Source organism: Hippoglossus hippoglossus, chromosome 17, assembly GCF_009819705.1.
Source record: "Hippoglossus hippoglossus isolate fHipHip1 chromosome 17, fHipHip1.pri, whole genome shotgun sequence".
In the NCBI taxonomy this organism is placed as follows: domain Eukaryota; kingdom Metazoa; phylum Chordata; class Actinopteri; order Pleuronectiformes; family Pleuronectidae; genus Hippoglossus; species Hippoglossus hippoglossus.
In genome coordinates, this window is record NC_047167.1 from 5,915,270 (window position 1) to 5,933,154 (window position 17,885).

The window sequence follows — 17,885 nt, forward strand, 5'->3', positions numbered from 1 at the left end:
AGCACAAGTTATAGATCTCTTGTGTTATTATGTGTTGGTTCATTATGAAACTGCAGTGGAACTAATTAGAATATGACGGTGATAATTATTGGGAAACACTGGTATCGGCAATGCAGCAATCCAATTATCCACATATCAACCAGTAACTATTCACTCTGTTCACACCTTCACCAGTTCAGCCCAAACTTGGACATTTTGTGTGGGAATTATTCACCAATCGATATATTTCTTCAATGTAATTGATTTTGACCGTTGCAAATTGGAAACGCAGCCTCATGCATGGTAATAAAATTGGAAAACACAAACAAGGATTTAAATTGTGCCTTAGTAAGTTGATATTCAATAGATTTATTCCTCGGGGTGTGTTGCCTTTTTTTTTTATCATTCGACCGCCTTGTGCTGCAGAATCCCAACACTACCAGAATGGAGCTAAGAAATGTTAAAAGTGGTTCCCCCCTGTGAATTTAAATGCGGCATTTCTTTTGAAGTCAGCATACCTCCGCCGCACACACACAGTCATACGCTATTAATTGGCAATTTAAATGCAACTAGTCCAGGGCTGCACTGTTTAAAATATCTGTGATTACAGCCGCGGTGCGTCCCCAAACACACCTGCAGCTCTTTGTCCGCAGCTTTGGCCAGTTCTCCTGCCAGAGTGTCCAGGCGCTGTCTGACGGGACCGTCCACCGACAACACGTGGGCCAGCTCGCACAGAGATGGGTACAGCTAACACACACAGCAGGGCAGAGAGAGAGAGGAGATGAGGTTAAGATCAGTGGAGGACAACGTGAGTATCAAAAGTAAAAGAACTCGTTAAGTTGGATGTCAAATATGGATTATGTTCAGTTGGTGTCATTGGGGGCTCATCCCTGTCTGATACACACTGTATGGCTGTGAGATTTATCTAAATTGTGTGTTTGTGTGTTGCCATATAACACAAGACTTTCACATGTTATCAAAGGTTTTAATTTTACATTCTATAACTTAAAGCCCAAACCATCCTGGAACCTGATGCAGAGACAGGTCTTTACTAAGTCTAGATCGAAATGCTTGTTTAGGATGGAAAAGCATAAACATTCATGGTGATTAAAGTTTTCTGTAATTTTCTTTGACAACCCAATAGCTCATCATTCAACCTTAATTAATTGATTAATTCATCAAGTTATTTATCTATTCAGGATTTGACTTCTAATGACTCACCAGTCATAAAGAAGTATCACAACGCCTCGTATAAGAAGGCGAGCCAAAGATGTTTTTTTAAATAATTGCTTAGGTCAATTCAGTATTAGTGAATCATTAATTAACCATTAGTAAAGTCATTTGTTGTATCATATTAATCCTGTAAAACAACTGATCCATCTCCCTTCATTCAGACTGAATGTGAGTGTATAGAGTTCAAACACCATTATAACAAACGTATTTCTTAGCTTTCTGATGACATGTGGGGCCATTGTGGCTGCTAATGTCTATGCTACTGTTTTAATAGTACATTTGGTGTGTATGCTGCACACCAAATGTTCTGAGGTTTGGGTTTTTTTCCTTTCTTATTTTATTCAATTTTTTTGTTTACTTATTAATTTCTTTACACGGTTGTTGAATAAAAACACTTCGATAATAATGTCCAGTGAGAGAATTCAGACAATGAAGGAACAGAGGGTAATGGATAAGGGAAGAGGTGGAGTTGTGTATGAGTGGAGTCTGTTGTAGAGTTCGATGTGTGTGAATGAAAGTAAACCTGGGGGGGGGGCTTGTAAATTGGGAGAAAAGAGACATGGAAGCAATATCCTAAAAATGTTATGTTTAACTTTGCCCATAAACATAACATTAAAAAAAATATGTTTATAGCTTCTATTAAGATTTTTAGCAGCGAGACTTGGTTGCTATATTGATCCTTCATAAAGTCTAGAGCAATTTTTGAATGCACTGTGTGAACTTTGTTAAAATGCATTGTAATGTATGGAGGATTATTAGGATTCTGCTCAGTAAGTCAGGAGATGAATGCTCTGTGAGGGAGGCTGAGCCAAAGAGAAGCTTCCCCAAGGGAACAATAACACAGGTCTTGTCTTCATAAAGAGAACCATATTAAAAAGTGGTAAATCATGAAATGCAAAGTAACTGGTCACTATAGCTGCCAAATATATGTAATGGAGTGAAATTTGGATTAAATTCCTACAAACATTTAGTGGAGTAGATGTGTAAAGTAGCATTAAACGGTAATATTAAATTACAAGTACATCGAAAGTGTCACACACACACGCACACTCACAGCTCTGGAGTTCTTGGCTTCTTTGAGGATCTGTCTGGCCGTCTGGACCTCCTCTCCTTCCTCTGGGCCTTTCAGGACACACACCTGCTGCTGCACCCGCACACACAGACGCTCCATCACCTACACACAAAATTGATGCAGATAATAAGTAACATTCTGTGAATGATCTAAATAAGAACCTTGACTTGTTCACCATCCTGCGAGGACACACACACACACACAAACCTGTTCAGCAGTGCTGGTGACGAGACCCTGGTGAAGCCTGAGAGCCTGTTTCTGCGAGAAGCGCTGAGTCTGGTTGTTTCTAAGCAGGGCACGCTGGATCTGTCTCACGCACGCACGCACGCACACACGCACACACACACACACACACACACACACACACACACACACACACACACACACACACACACACACACACACACACACACACACACACACACACACACACACACACACACACACACACACACACACACAGAGAGAGAGAGAACAAACAAGGAGCGAGAGGAGCGGAGATGACAGCTGTTTACAAAGCACAGTGTGCAGGAGACAGGTCCATTTGCATGGTAATAAGGAAACTGGAGAGAGAATTTTGATCCCCAGAAATAAATGGGGAGCCTTTGATTTATTTTCTTGACTCAGCAGGTGGAAGTGTTCACTGCTTAATCATCTTATGTAAATCAAGTTTTCCTCAAGGGCTAAATCCCTGAACGCTGAAAAAATAAATAAAATATGCATACATACTCCAAGCAAAAAGGAGTTTGATAACCAGGAATGACTCATTAGGATAGAACCAAAGCAGAACCAGTTCCGGTCGTTAATAGTTCAGTTGTTTTAAAGAGATGTAAAAATATACTGTGGATATTTGTTTTGGTTTCTGCAGCTGTATCAGGAATGCTCCTGTAGCGTCCGAGCCTCTGGGGAGGGGGAGATGCTGATTGTGATTGACTGACATCTGAGCCGGCAGGGAGTAAGACTGCGACATGCAATGTAAACAGACCTGCTCTGTTAGCTGCAGCTTACAAGCCGAGTGACGGACAGAATCTATTTGGCAAATGCAGAGGAGAAAACTGTCATTCGGGATCGAAAAGGACAGCTCTTTATGTTTGAAGGCAGGTTTTAAAGCTGATGCGCGATCCAGCAATTTATTATGTCTAATGATGTTAGCGAGTGCACTTTCCCCTCCTGGACGACTGTTAATGGACACAAACAAGACAATCTGCACGACAGGACGTGGGTTAAAAAGAGACACTGCTACTAAAAGGCTGATGTTTGTGCCTTTAAAGATGTGGGGCACCGTCATAAGACCAGAAAATAACAGTGTGAATGTCTGCCTCTTATGACCCAATCATATGATACAGTACAGCTAAAGGCAGGGTAGTAACTGAAGTAAACAGAGCAACACTTGCCCCTTACATTGATCACCACAAAGGGGCCCTCGAGTAAGGCCCTTAAACCTGCCCTCAATGGTTCCATTGGAGCTGAACATTTGAAAAGTGTCCATCACAACACCCCAAAGCCCGAGATGCCATCTTCAACTGCCTGGTGTGTGTCCAACCAAGAGTCTAAAGCTCAAAGGTATTAACTTTACCATCACATGAGACAGAGAAGAGGAACTTCCTCTCTGTATAATATTTAGAATATTTGCCAAAAAAGACTTGGGTACCAATCGGATTTGTTTTGCAATTTTTAAAGAAGCCATTCTACAAGTAATGCAACTTGCACTTATTTTGTAATCTAATCTGTGTAGCAGGAGTAAGATGATGCAACACGTTGATAGTCGATAGGTATTATGAGGTTTCTCATGAACAAAAATGCCAAAACTTTTAATGCGGATTTGTTATATGGGGACCTACCACATTTTAATTTATAAATACTTTCACGCTTAATCATTAATTCTGATGCACAAGCAAATGAAAGTCATTCATCAAACTGATGACTCAGCCTGACCCCGGCGGTCAGGAATTACCTCCTGCATCTTTATAACAGGATGCAGAATATTTAGACATCACAAACATCGAAGAAGCGTTGCTCCTCTCACCTTGGTCAGGGCTTGGTCGGTCCTCTCTGGGGCGCTGCGGTACGCCTGGGCCACATCACTGAGGGGGAGGGGCATGTACTGCAGGGTAAAGTTGCTGTTAAAGTGACGAGAGAAGGAAGAGAAAGGGGGGGGGGGGGGGAAGAGTGATGATATTAACGTTGCAATAATAAACTGGAAGGATTATGATGTTAACAAGAACAAACAGGAAACACCCAGGGCGTTTATAACTGTTTTTCTCCAATTCCCTGATACGCAAATGCACCCACACACTCTTACACACACACACACACACACACACACACACACACACACACACACACACACACACACACACACACACACACACACACACACACACACACACACACACACACACACACACACACACACACACACACACACACGCACGCGCACGCACGCACGCACAAACACACGAACTTCACACCCACGATTGGCTGGCACATGCCACGTCAAAAGGCTGATGAAACAGTGTGTAATAGTAAACACTGTACAGAGATGGTTATCTGCCTATCTTATGAGTGTGAAAGTGATCCATTTTATGTGTGTCTGTATTCTTTTTGGTGTGTGTGTGTGTGCGTGTTGTGTTGATCTTACTGCTCGAGCGCTCTCGCCACATCTTGGAAGCCTGTCACTGTGGTGTTGTTGCGATCCCATGCCACACTCCTGAGAGGGATCAAGCCGGCAGGAAATTGGGGGAGACGGGAACAGAGGAGAAGAACATGATCAGAAGCTTTTTAGAGCTCCCCACACACACATAGACACACACATACCCAACACACCAAACGCACGTACACACGACAAAATTACAAATGCATGAACAACTGCCGTGTAACCAATGAGCTTCTGTTACTTCCCAGTGCAGATTGTCCCCATAACATTGACTCACTCCTATTTTTAACACATCTGTAATTTACAGCCCCTTTTTCCCCATTCCTCCTTCTCCTCCATCTCTCTTTCTCCATCCCGCGCTCTCTGCCCTAGAAATTCCATCAGTAAAACCAAAATCTCACTCCATAGGCGGTCTCCCTCTCGCATCCCATCAGAACTTTCCCCCTCTTTCCTCCGTATCCAGCCATTTCCCCCACACCAGCACTCCCATCCTACCCCCCGTCTCGCTGCTGTCCTCCTTTCCCCAACTCTCTCACCCCCCCCCCCCATCTCAGAGATTTTACTCTCTACCGCTTTCATTCTCCAGCGCACTTCAAAAATATACACACGTCTTCACTCAACCTCCTCGCTTATTTCAGTGTTGTACAATATGGTGTTTGCCTGGAGGCCATTTCTTTCCACCCCTCCTCCGTGTTTTCTCTCCCTTCTAACGATTTGCCTCGCTATCCCTTCAGCTTCTCAGTCTTACCTTCTTATCTTCTACATTGCTCACTTCCCCTCGTCTTTGAAGCGCCACATTGAACTCACTGTTACGCCTCTCAGCAACCTTTGTGTGTCCTCAAACCATACCGAACATTCATTTTCGCCAACCCTATTCTTTCATCTGTCCTCGTCTCACAACCTCGTCTTTGCTTGTCCCACTCCTCCTCTGCTCTAATCTGCAAGGTAATCTCTCTTGTTCCCAGTAGTCTGGTTATTTTAAAATTACACACAGACACAAAGACCCCCCCCCCCCACACACACACACACACACACACCTGAGTGTTGTGTTGATCTGCAGGGCTTTGCTGAGCATCTTGGCCCCGGAGTCCTCCAGGAGGTTGCCGCTCAGGTCCACCTTCCGCAGGCAGGTGTTGGAGCCCAGAGCGTTGACCAGCACGGTGCCACGCTGGCGGAGCCTCGAGTCAGACAGCGAGAGGGAGTGCAGGGCCTTAAGGACACAGCGAGAGAGAGAGAGAGAGAGAGAGAACACAGAGGGAAAAAAAGAAGGAAGATGATTTCAAAATATTCTCTTTCAAGGGTGAAATTAATTTGGGCAGCAAATTGCCCAAAATGTCTTAATTTATTTCATTTAGTTAATTAGTCACAATCATCCAGATTTATTCGATTATAAGCAGGAATGTTACATTTTTATTTTACCTGAGAACTTATAAGTGGTAATCATGCTGATTATTACAAAATATGTTAATAAATTATGCTCAGTAGTTTTTGGAAGTCCAGTAATACATACATACAATAAATCTGCAAACAATAAATACATCTAAATAATATTTGTTATTACGATAGTTTTAACTTAATGTGTAATAATTAGCAGCTTATTTGCACATTCTTTTGTTTTTTTGTCAACTCGAGCTGTGTTTTTGTCATTAGGACCCTGCCTTTGAATAAATGGGAAAAATCTGTTGAGTCTTAAAACTGCTCCAAACCAATTTGCCAATTTTACAATTCAGACACAAAATCTGACAAACAACAATGACAACAACTTTACTACATGATAGGTTCTTTACACCAACACTCGCCATGTGAATAGAAGTGTAGCTACATTTGTTTATTCCTGAATATACTTAATATGAGCTACGAGCATATTTTTAGCTGCACAGAGTATCCATAACCAGTTTGTGTGGCAACATGCATAATAGGTTTAAAATAAGACTATAGCTGTGACCAAAATCCCCCACTCATTCACCTACCCCTACTTTACTATATATAGGGTCTTCTCTGTAGAGAACTATATAGTGAGCTCATCTGGAAAAAAAAATAAATATCGGACACTATTCTGTGCAGAGATGTCATTGTCGCAGGATTATGATGTAACATAACAATCTTGGGCGGGGATAAATCCAACAATAACATTTTAAATGTTTTTTTATTTTTTATTTGTTTGACGTAGTTTGTGCTGTGATGCGCTGCGCTGCTCTGCTCGTATTTACATTTGTACGACAGGTCGGGCTACTGCTGCTTCCCACTCTCCTCTTGTGTCTCTGCCGCGAGTGCAATGCATGATGGTCTATATTGCTCGGTTTGTGACCATCGGTTGTGCACTACTTTTCACGATGCATTGTGGGAAACAATAAGTCCACTACATAGTGTATAAAAAAAATTCTAAAAACATTCGGACAGCACTATAAAATGGTGAACTCACCATATAGTTGATTAGTGAGGGATTTTGGACACAGCCTTTAACATATTGAAAAATTTAAACTTTCTAGGCAAGAGGGAGATATAAAGATTGATACTACTCACATTTCCCGATACTAAATTTAAAGCTGCAGCTAGCATCTGGTTGGCTGAAGTTAACATAAAGTCAAAAACAAGAACAAACTGCAACTTTTTACACTTTGTCTTTGTACAACTTAAGCAGACAAGAATCCAACAATCCTGGAGTAGAGGGTATCATCTTAATTTTTTTTTTTCAGCCCGTCCAGCAAAGGATAAACGTTGTTTGTTATGTAACAGTGACATGTTAGACTACTCATTAATATCTACTTCATCCAGAGATGGGCAAATTGTCACTTAATTTCTGACGCAGATTTTGCATCAATACTGGCTCTCAGACTTCACGGTGATGCGATGATGCATTTTGAGTAAGTTGTCTACGGGTCAGTAGTTTCTTTTGTAAACTCACATGGATCAGTTGATTTGCAACAGACAGTGTAAAATTAACATTATTTGTCATGCAGCAGTTTGGAAATATTACCGTATTACAGTTTGCAAATATTTCTAAATAAATGAATCTACCACATGTTATTATCATAATTTACAAGGTGCTGCTATTAAAAAATGTTCACTGCGGTTGACGTTTTCACTTGTTATTATTATTGTTGTTATACACGAGGTAGAGTCTCTGTCACCATCAGCATCCTCTCTGACGGGGAGGGGGGGTGTGGGGACTAAACAGCACAGAGCAGCACAGAGGTCGCAGATCGTCATGAGACGTCTGCTGATATTTTTGTTTGGGTAGTTCGCTTTATGTTTGAATTTCCTAAGAGGCCGAATTTAATTGCTTTTTTTTACGGGTTTGGTTAATCAGGAGGTCAGGTAAAAGGGCAGGTGATATTTTTTTACCAGGAACACAGATATGACCCGCCCTGCTCAGCCTCTGATTGGCTTACTCTGATATTCTTATTCTAACTAACCAATCAGAGGCAGAGCAAGAAGGGATGGAAAGCAGCATAAGGGTGATAGCTTCAGCTGTCCTAGGAAAACATTGGCTTGCAGCACACAGATGAATGATGCACACAACAGGCGATTTAGAAGTGGGTCTACGCTAAACTGATCAACAACAAGTGGTGGCGTATATACCCTGCACTACACTACTGCTTATAGTTGTTGCTTGGTGGATTTTGCTCCCTTTGGACCGAGCCAGGCTCACTGTGTCCCCATGTCTCCAGTCATTTTGCTAAGTTAAGTTAGCTTAACATAATAAGCTCAAGACCTTAAAATGTACAGAGAAACCCAACAGTTAAGTAACCCTTCTCAAGAAAGTGAATTTCCCAAAATATCAAACTACTCCTTTAAGAGGTTTTCCCCCCCCCCACATCTTGTTTATGTATCTTTTTCGGCTGCTGGCACTTCTCATTTTCTCACTTTAATTTTAACAGCGTTCTGTGAGTCACAGTTGCGTGTCAGCATGGGGCACTGGATCAAAGCTCCCCGCAGGAGGACGAGGATTCTGATGTTTGTGTCGTCATCACATGGGTGAGCTAACAGGACGACCTCCGAGAGACTTGGTATAATCCCTTTAAACCTACACGTTCACGGTCATCCACGCCTTTGCAAGTTGGCCGGCATTGCACACATCACTCCGTACTCGGCTCAGGAGCATAGTTGTGAGCTATCACCATCAACAGTGGTAAATAATTGAGTAAGCTGCTTGTCATGCTGGATTTGCCGAGTGGAGGGCAGAGAGAGCCTTGGGAGTCTCGCAAATAAACTGAGACCGAAGTGAATCATTCGGCGGGACCCACAGACATCATGACATCACAGGCCCACAGACAATATGACTCGTGTGCATGTTTGCACCTCGTGTGCTGGGCAGGTGGGAGATTGAGCTGAAAAGCCCATGAACGAGGAGACAAGGATTTAAACGGTGACATGTGCGCGTTTGTGTGTGTGTGTGCACATGGAATGTGTGTGTCGCGACAAATCTGTGAGGCGTGTGTAGGCGTGCATCTGTGCATAACGCCACAGAGGATTCTCGTGTTTGTGCGCATGTGGAGTGAACACAATATGTTACATAATCCAACTCACACACTCTTCCTCTTGCACCAAATGAACTACTTTCTGCAGAATGTCGTCCAACACCCTGCGGAGGCAGATAGAAACAGAGAAAACATTAGACATCAGTATCAATCTCTCGCCCTCCTGCCATCTGTACTGCCGGTTTCCCCTCGTGGTCCCTACCTGCCCTTGATGTTGAAGTTCTTCCCCAGCATCAGGTGTTTGAGGGAGGGGTGCCTGGAGAATGCTGGGATGACAGCCAGCAAGTCGGCATCCAAACCTGTAAACAACACAGCGCACACATCACTGGAGTACAAGTGCAGTGCCAGCAATGCTACAGTCCGCTGTGCCTTTGTTAAAAAAACACTTCCAACTAGATGTTCAATTACATCCTTGTAAGAACAAATCTAATGCGATAATGAGCATGAAAACTTTAAGAGCGTTGACACCTTGAACACAAAAAGACAAGATATTAGCTGATTAATTAAACTGGAACAAAAAGTCAGATTTTAACTTCATGAATGTTACACCAGTGCCCCGCAGTTTAATTTGAAAGGTGTTAACATTTCTGGCTTTCAGAGCTCATTTTATCGTCTCATGGCCCGTTTTGGAACAAACTCTTACTGCCCACTGAAATTCCAAAATACTCCCAATTAACCTCACTTCCACCCACTCGCACATTCAAACGCTCAAGGATGAGGAATGAAGAGGAAAGTGGTTACCATGGCAAGATATTTCACCGACAAACACTGAAATGGCTCATTCGACAGAGGAACACATATCTGTTGTTAAATAAGCTCGCAAAGCTCTAATTAGGGCCTGAGCAATGACTGGTTCAAGGACACTATTGCTCCTTGTATCCCTCTTTGTTCGCCTAAACATGACCAAGATTAATATCAATCTGACATGACATGCTATAGATGATTGGCTCCAGCTAATCCTGTGACCTTCAAAGGATAAGTGGTATAGATAATGGATGGATAGATGGATACATGTTATAGATGAGTCATATTAACCATGGTATGTCTCATCTTTACCAACATGATTAGAGTTTGTGTAAAGAGAACTATGAAAATGCATTTGGCTGGTGATACGTGGTGTCATTTGTAAGCCTTTAAAGCTTAGCGTGCTGCAACTCATTTTACAGGAACGGACTGTTAGTCAGTGGGGGCAGGGCAGTGTGCTTTCAGTCCGAGGACGGAGCTAAACTCCACATCCTCAGATAAAGTACAACTGGCAACTGGCAGCCTATGGCCAATGATATCTGTCCCACCAGGTAATTTCGATAAGCAGATCTATAATGCTTTATATTGAGCAGAACTACAGAGCTATTATTTTGAAATAACGATTTTTTTGTCAGCTTTACAGACCTCGTGAACAATAATAAAGCAAATTCAGTTTCATTTTATGAAAAACAATGACTATAAAATCTTCATTGCAGATAAACCAGGTAGAATGAAGACAAAGCTTTCTAACTTTACTCTTAAACCATACATGTTTATAAAAAGCTCTGCACACAACGTCCTGCACACAAACAATAAAAAGTGACAGTATATTGTAGAACTGTTTGAGGAGGAGTCACTTATGACAAGTAATCATTCTGAAGCAGCTCCAGATCATCAACACAGGACAAGACAACAACAATTGCAAACAGGCAGGTTTACTGCACTAGTTTTAAATAAATACAAAATAGAACAAAGAAATTATCCAAGATTAAGTCAAGGTTGAATCCATTTTCAATACCAGATGAGCTTGGTTCTTTTACAAATGCAGCTTGTCTTATCTCAGTGGAGGTATTAAAGGTAGATAAAAAAAAAATTCTGCAATGCTGCTTGCAGCTTTTATTTGAAATTAATTTTCATGGTGTCAGTGATAACAAACTGTGACATGACAGAGCAGGAGGAGGAGGGGGGCACCAGAGACTTGTTAATGGTTCTCCTTTGATCAAACTAATAAAGAGATGAGATGGGAAACAAGGCACAGTCATCTCATCTGCTTTGTTTTTGTCAGTGGGTAGCTGGATAAATGGTAAAAACAGTACAGCAGCAGTAATACATCCCAAGATACGCATTTGTTTGCATTGTTAGCAGAATGAGAATTCAATGTAATGGTTAAGTATTGAATCTTTGTTGAGAGACAGTCACCTCTGATTTTCAACTATATTGTATGCTCAGATTGCACATTCAATATGGCAAGATATTGTATAACGAAGGACCTGTCTGTGTTTATATTCTACTCAAGTGAATTTACGTTACTAGTTCTGACAGAGCACTGCAATCGTAACTTGCACTGGTTGAATCTATTTCATGTATGGGTTGCTTGTTCACCATGGGGGAAACATAAGAAAATGAATGATCAAGATCTGTACAACAGAGGCCAAGATATTGTGATATTGTGTCTCTAGTATAGATCAAAATCCAAAACCTGTGTATTCTACAAATCCCACAGTGCAGCTCAACAGGGTCTGTCCTTAAACTCCAGGTGACTTTGGGGCGAGAGGTAGGATACACCCTTGACAGGTCCCCAGTGTATCACAGGGCCAGCACACAGAGACAAACAGCTATGGACAATTTAGATTCTCCAATTAACCCAACAATCTGCCAGTTTTTGAACTGAGGAAACTGACGTACCAGTAGAAAACATGCAAACTCCACATAGAAAGAAGCCTGGCTGAATCAACTTGAGACATCATGATCATTCAAATCTAATCAATTCATCCGTGAGTCCTACAGGTTTGTGCCAGATTTGGAAAAATGCTCTTGTGGCATTCTTAAGATAACATGTTCACGAGACAAGAAAGGGTTTTGCAAGGTCACTTTGACCTGAACCTTTTTGTTAAACCACCAAAATCTTTAGTCTAAGGGAAAGTTTGCTCCAAATTTAAAGAAATCCCTCAAGATGTTCTTGAAATATCTTGTTAACAAAAATGGGACAGACGGACAATCCAAAAACATAATGCCACCAGCCGGGCGGAGGCATAAAAATAAATGGTTGCAGCAGGAAACGTCAACTATTCAGTGGTTCTATTGTTAAAAGATGAACTTTAAGTGAAAAACTGAACGCGCTGGTGTCCCCACCATGATGCCCGCCATCAATGTGCCTGTACAGCAACAGACAGATCTTAATCTGTCCCCTTGTGGGTGTGAGAGCACAAATGTGTGGGTGTGTTTCTTACCATTATCAGAGATGTCTAAAGTCTCCACGCATGAAACTCGAGGAAACAGCTCCTGGATCACCCCGGCACCTGCCGACCTCAACTGTAGGTGGAAGACAAGGAGAGGAGCGGAGCATGATGGGAAAGCCACAAGCATTAATCTATGAAGTAGATGAGTAAATATATCCACAGCAGCGCAGACTGACAGAGCGTACCTCACAGCTGCTGATGTCCAGGTGTAAATCAGTGATATGAGGGTTATTGGACAGACCCAGGAACAGAGCCCTGAAGGAAAACACAGGCAGAGCAGGAGAGGAGAGAGAGAGAACAGGGGGAGGAACGCAGAGAGAAGCAAACAGATTAATCGAGAGGCAGATAAGGAAGGAGGAGTGAGCAGAATGATAGTCAGGTACGAAGACAAGGAGAAACAAAGGGCAATTAATGGACAAAGGCGATGCGAGAATGAGGGGGTGAAAAGAGCGAGAAAGAGGGATCAGTGCCACGTCAATCCAATTGCTGCTGTTCCTCCCTCTAACAACCCGAACACCTCATCCAACCCCTCCTCGCTGCTCCACGTTCTCATCCGCACACCTAAAAGCTTTAAAGCCATATTAAAGGATTTAGGAAAAAAGTAGCTTAAGAAGAAGAAGAAGATTCATAGCTCAAACAGAAATCGCCTGAAAAGAGGGTATTTATCCAAGAGACATGGTCATTTGCAGTGCATGCACACACACACACAGCCACAGGCCAAGCAGGGTGCAGTAGAAAAACATAAAAACTGTATTTGCACTTCAAGGCCCCGCTGGAAGTTGTTCACATTTAAGGGTTGTACACCATGAGGAGGTAATGAGCAGAAGTGCAAGGTGGGGAGTCCACTCCTACATTTTGGCAGAGATCCATCATTCAACACAAAACCACCTTGATTGTTCGCAGTTTGCTTTGTTTACTCAGCCTATTGATTGTACTCGTTGGCTACGGAGGAGCAAACAGCAGGCTATATACCTAACATAGAAACTGTAATCTAGCCACACTCACACTTATCCCTGTAGGGACACTTTTTTTTTTGGCTTGGCAGCTCACTGGGCTGGTTTGGTTACAGATCTCCTGAAGCTGGTCAGGATGAGGATACAGACTCCTGCACAAAGACACATCAGCACAGTGCACACCGGGCCAATGTGGGAACCTTCAAACTGTGTCCTCTGATTGAGGGCCAGTCCACTCACATGATGGAAAATGGCTCCACTGGTGAGGAGGAACGTTTGAAACCTAACGCGAGCCTTGATGATTCAATATCACTGATGGATTTGGATACAAACTGCGCCCCATATGGTATCAGCTATTTTAGTAACCAAGCCTGAGACAATAAAAGCATGAAGGATAACATCCCTGTGGGTGCTGAGTGGTTTGGCTTGTTCTGATGGTGGAGTGTACCACTGTCCTCTCTCTGTGATTGAGCTGTGCATTAGGGGGAGATTGTAGGGGAACATGAGAGTAATGCATTTAAGTGTCTCCACCCACTGCTCTACAGTAAAGCACCTTACAGCAACATGAGTGGATTCAGCTTTTGGCCGAGTGGTGCCAAATGGTTGTTGAGACTAAGAGAGAGGCAGTTTCTGTAAGAGCTGTGGGAAGCACACACACACATAAAAATATAAATAAACCTTCACCAGAACTTTAACATTATTCCAGATCTGTGAAATCCACTGATTGAGCAAATAGAGCAGATGGATTATAATCTGAGGAGAAACACTGGCTCCGGGGTTGGACATTAAGACACATGTCTGCTTATCTAGTGTATTGGTTCATTTACAGTATTTAATTTCTTAGTTTGATTAATTTTTAAATCACGTTCATTTTAATGGTGAAAAAGTGCATTACAAATAAAATAAAATGAGTGCAGACTAGCGGCACTCTACACACATCTACATGTGTCTGATCTGTAGCTGCTCTCGCTCTCACTCGGCCCTTTGGTGACAAAGAACTACACTAGCCACTTCAGTTTAAAGTTATGAAGTCATAAAGCACAACACCATGAAGCATAAAGCACACACATTGGCAGAGCGCCACGTACATTTACATTTCATGGCTTTACGATTTAGCTTTCTCCTCACTGCAAATATTGATTTACGAGATTCATTTAGAATAATTTATAATAAAGCATCTAATTAAGTGTTTTAATTGCTTGACATCCTGAATATTTTTCAATTTGTTTATTTTACGTCTACTGTGTAAGATTCATTTTGGAAAGGCTGGGACACATATTGTAATAATATCTCAATGAAATCATTTTTTAGCACAAACCATTCCTTTTTTATAGTCCTACAGAAATCCAATCAGTACTTTGATACTATAATATACTTAGGTAGAATTATGTGACATTACAGTGATGTTTAATGTCCTTATATTTCATTTATGATGCCACTGCATAGAATATCGTTGTTATAATTTATGGTATTTGCTTGTCACTATTTTTTATTTACACCGACTATAAAACCGAACATCGTTTTATTGAACATTTGGTAGAGGGTCTGTATTTATACAGAGCTTTTCTAGCTTTGATGACCACTCAAAATGTTTTACAGCATTCACACACACACCCATCATACAGTGAATCTATGTTCAGCTGTTTATCATTAATCACTCACACAGATGTCAGGGGCAAATCGGGGTTCAGTATCTTGCCCAAGGATGGAATGGAATAGCCGGGGATCGAACCACCGCACATTTCTGTTGTTCCCCAGCGAGTTTGGTTTTGATTTACATCTTTCTCATAAACTATCAGTATAATATTACATACACTATCTGATGTGTTTATTTGTGCATCCTCTTGGCTCTACTGCCGTTTATTAGGCCAACTCAGTGTGTGCGCCGCGTCCAGAGGTTCTCCATATGAGGGGGAAGAGGTTCAGTTGCCAGTTGGCTGTCACACACGGTGATGCACTGAAGGTTGAATACTATAGTCAGCAGAATAATGATTGCATTAACACAACAGGAAACACTACAGCTGAGGCGGCATTGAGAAAACACTGACAAAACACTTGGTTTACCAATTAGAAAGAGCATGAGGGTATTATCCACTGATTATTCAAGTACACCACGTTAAATAGGGATGTACCAATTTATACACTTTACTATACATAAATAAAACGAAAACACAAATACAAGTCGTATAGAATTCAATTCGAAAATAGATATATTTAATAACATATATGCATTTCTGCACAAATTAGAATTTTGTGAATTTCACCAGGCTTGTGAATCTCAATGTGTGGAACTCATTGTAACCATTTTAAGGTAACGTATGGCCATAGATTACTATTTTAGAAATAAAATGACGTAGAAATTTAACGTGGATTGGATATCATGATGTAACAGATTTTGATTTACTAACAACTGACATATGCAGAACCACATCTTCAAAACATATTCCATTCCATAAACTGAACATTTGAATATGTATTGGCATTGCAGCCAAACTGAGTCTACACCTGAATCCTGATGACACCCTACAGTCCATAGTTCCCTGTTCAATGTTTCCTGGCCCCATTTCAGTGGATCTTACATGCCACTGGGATTTAAATGGTGTCTTGGTAATGTTGTCAGAAATGTAGCTGGCTCTGCAACTCATTTTATCTTTTCTTCTTTCTCCTTAAATAGAATGCGAGTGTCTTGACAGTGCGTCGTTGCTTGTTTTGATTGATTCTTTTAATTTTAATTGTGTGTATTGGATCAATTTGGTAATTTTATATTTTAATGCTGTGTCCATAAAGGATTTAATGTGTTTAATGAGTAGTGTGGCTACATATGTGTGTGATTTGAGAGAAAGCACATCCTCCACACAACCTGATTGTATTTCTATTACTGTTGTATGCATAACAATGGCACGCAAAGAGAGTCGAACTGAGTTTGAGATAAAGAAACACATCTGATCCTTTTTGATACTGTTTTGTGTTTCCATCTTTACATGTAATGTGTATCTATGATATGCTCACAGACCTGTAGGGTTTCAAAGGTCCCTTTAAATCCATGCAATGTGTGACAGTGACTCACCTCAGTGAATCCGGAGGGACTTTCATAGACGCCAGGCTGACGTGGCTCAGGCTGAATGCTGAGCTGAAGAACTGGCGGAACGTTGGCAGAGAATCTCTGGCTTTTCTGGAAAAGGACAGAAAAGAAGAAAATAGAAAGGTTAAGAAATATGTATCAGACAGGAAGGGAGAGGAGGACAGAGGGCGAGCGCTAAAGCCAAGATCACGATCAGGCATTTAGACTGACAGGTTAAAAAAGGTGATGAGAGAATGATGGGAACAGATAAGACGCAGATCGAGACAAGGGAGAGGGTGACAGAAGGACGGGTTACGCTGATGGTGATTGACAGAAAGTTTTCCGCAGACAAGCCGAGAAGTGACAGAGGGGGAGCGGAGCGACGGGAACGAGGGAGCGAGAGAGAAAAGGAAGTCTAAATCAGCCAGATGCTGGCTGTGACATTAAGGTCAGTATTATATCAACCATGAATTATACCACCATGAAAAGGTTGGCATTAATTACCACCACCAGTTAAAAAGGTAACACTGACCAATTATCCAACCATCTGCCTGGCATATAGAGAGCATTAGCCCAGCATCAGAGGAACTGCAGAGAATATGCCTGTGTGCATGTACAACATCCCTCGGAGTCATTGCACATAAGGGGAATATCCTCCGTGTTTGCAGGATGGACGTAGTACACTGGTTCAGATCAGTGTTTAGAAGTTGTCTAAGCAGCCAACCTGCCATTTCAGCCCCCACTGCACAAATAACTCACCACAGGGGAGGATGAGGAGGGGGTCTGGAGCCCGCAGGAGAAAGTGATGATAGGTGAGGAGGAGGAGGAGGAGGAGGATGAGGAGAGAGAGGGAGGATGAATTCATCTTCAAGACAGATGAAGTTTGTTTTTCAGGAAAAGATTATGTGCTACCTTTCTTTTCAGGCAGCTGCTATGTTGTTTACCTGTACAGCAGAGAAGACAGATATAATACCATTTCCTACTGATTCACCCTCGTCTAGAGAAATGAGGAGTGCTGTTTTCAATTATGCATTTTTAATGACACACACACACAAAACTGTATCATTTTCATTGTGGACAGTCTAACCTGTTATTTTAACCTTAACCATGACCGATTCATGAAACTAACATTAACCATGATTTACAACTTAGCCCAGGCTTTGTTCCCCATATCTACTAGTACTGGCAAAGTGAGGGTTTATACTGGAAAAGGTCCTAAGGAGGTAACAAAACCAAGTGTGTATACA

General features: G+C 41.8%; 1 protein-coding gene across 3 annotated transcripts in view; it reads right to left on the reverse strand.

Annotated features, from left to right (window-relative positions):
- Positions 1–17,885, reverse strand: part of carmil3 (capping protein regulator and myosin 1 linker 3) — a 94,249-nt gene that overhangs the window by 19,427 nt on the left and 56,937 nt on the right. For all 3 annotated transcript variants that reach the window (XM_034614797.1, XM_034614798.1, XM_034614799.1), the window contains exons 16-26: positions 16,645–16,749; positions 12,810–12,879; positions 12,616–12,697; positions 9,624–9,720; positions 9,471–9,525; positions 5,978–6,150; positions 4,926–4,994; positions 4,311–4,404; positions 2,492–2,590; positions 2,267–2,386; positions 613–726 (exon numbers count right to left, since the gene is read on the reverse strand). In XM_034614797.1, the coding sequence (XP_034470688.1) occupies positions 613–726; positions 2,267–2,386; positions 2,492–2,590; positions 4,311–4,404; positions 4,926–4,994; positions 5,978–6,150; positions 9,471–9,525; positions 9,624–9,720; positions 12,616–12,697; positions 12,810–12,879; positions 16,645–16,749 (1,078 nt within the window). The remainder of the gene's footprint in view (positions 1–612; positions 727–2,266; positions 2,387–2,491; positions 2,591–4,310; positions 4,405–4,925; positions 4,995–5,977; positions 6,151–9,470; positions 9,526–9,623; positions 9,721–12,615; positions 12,698–12,809; positions 12,880–16,644; positions 16,750–17,885) is intronic.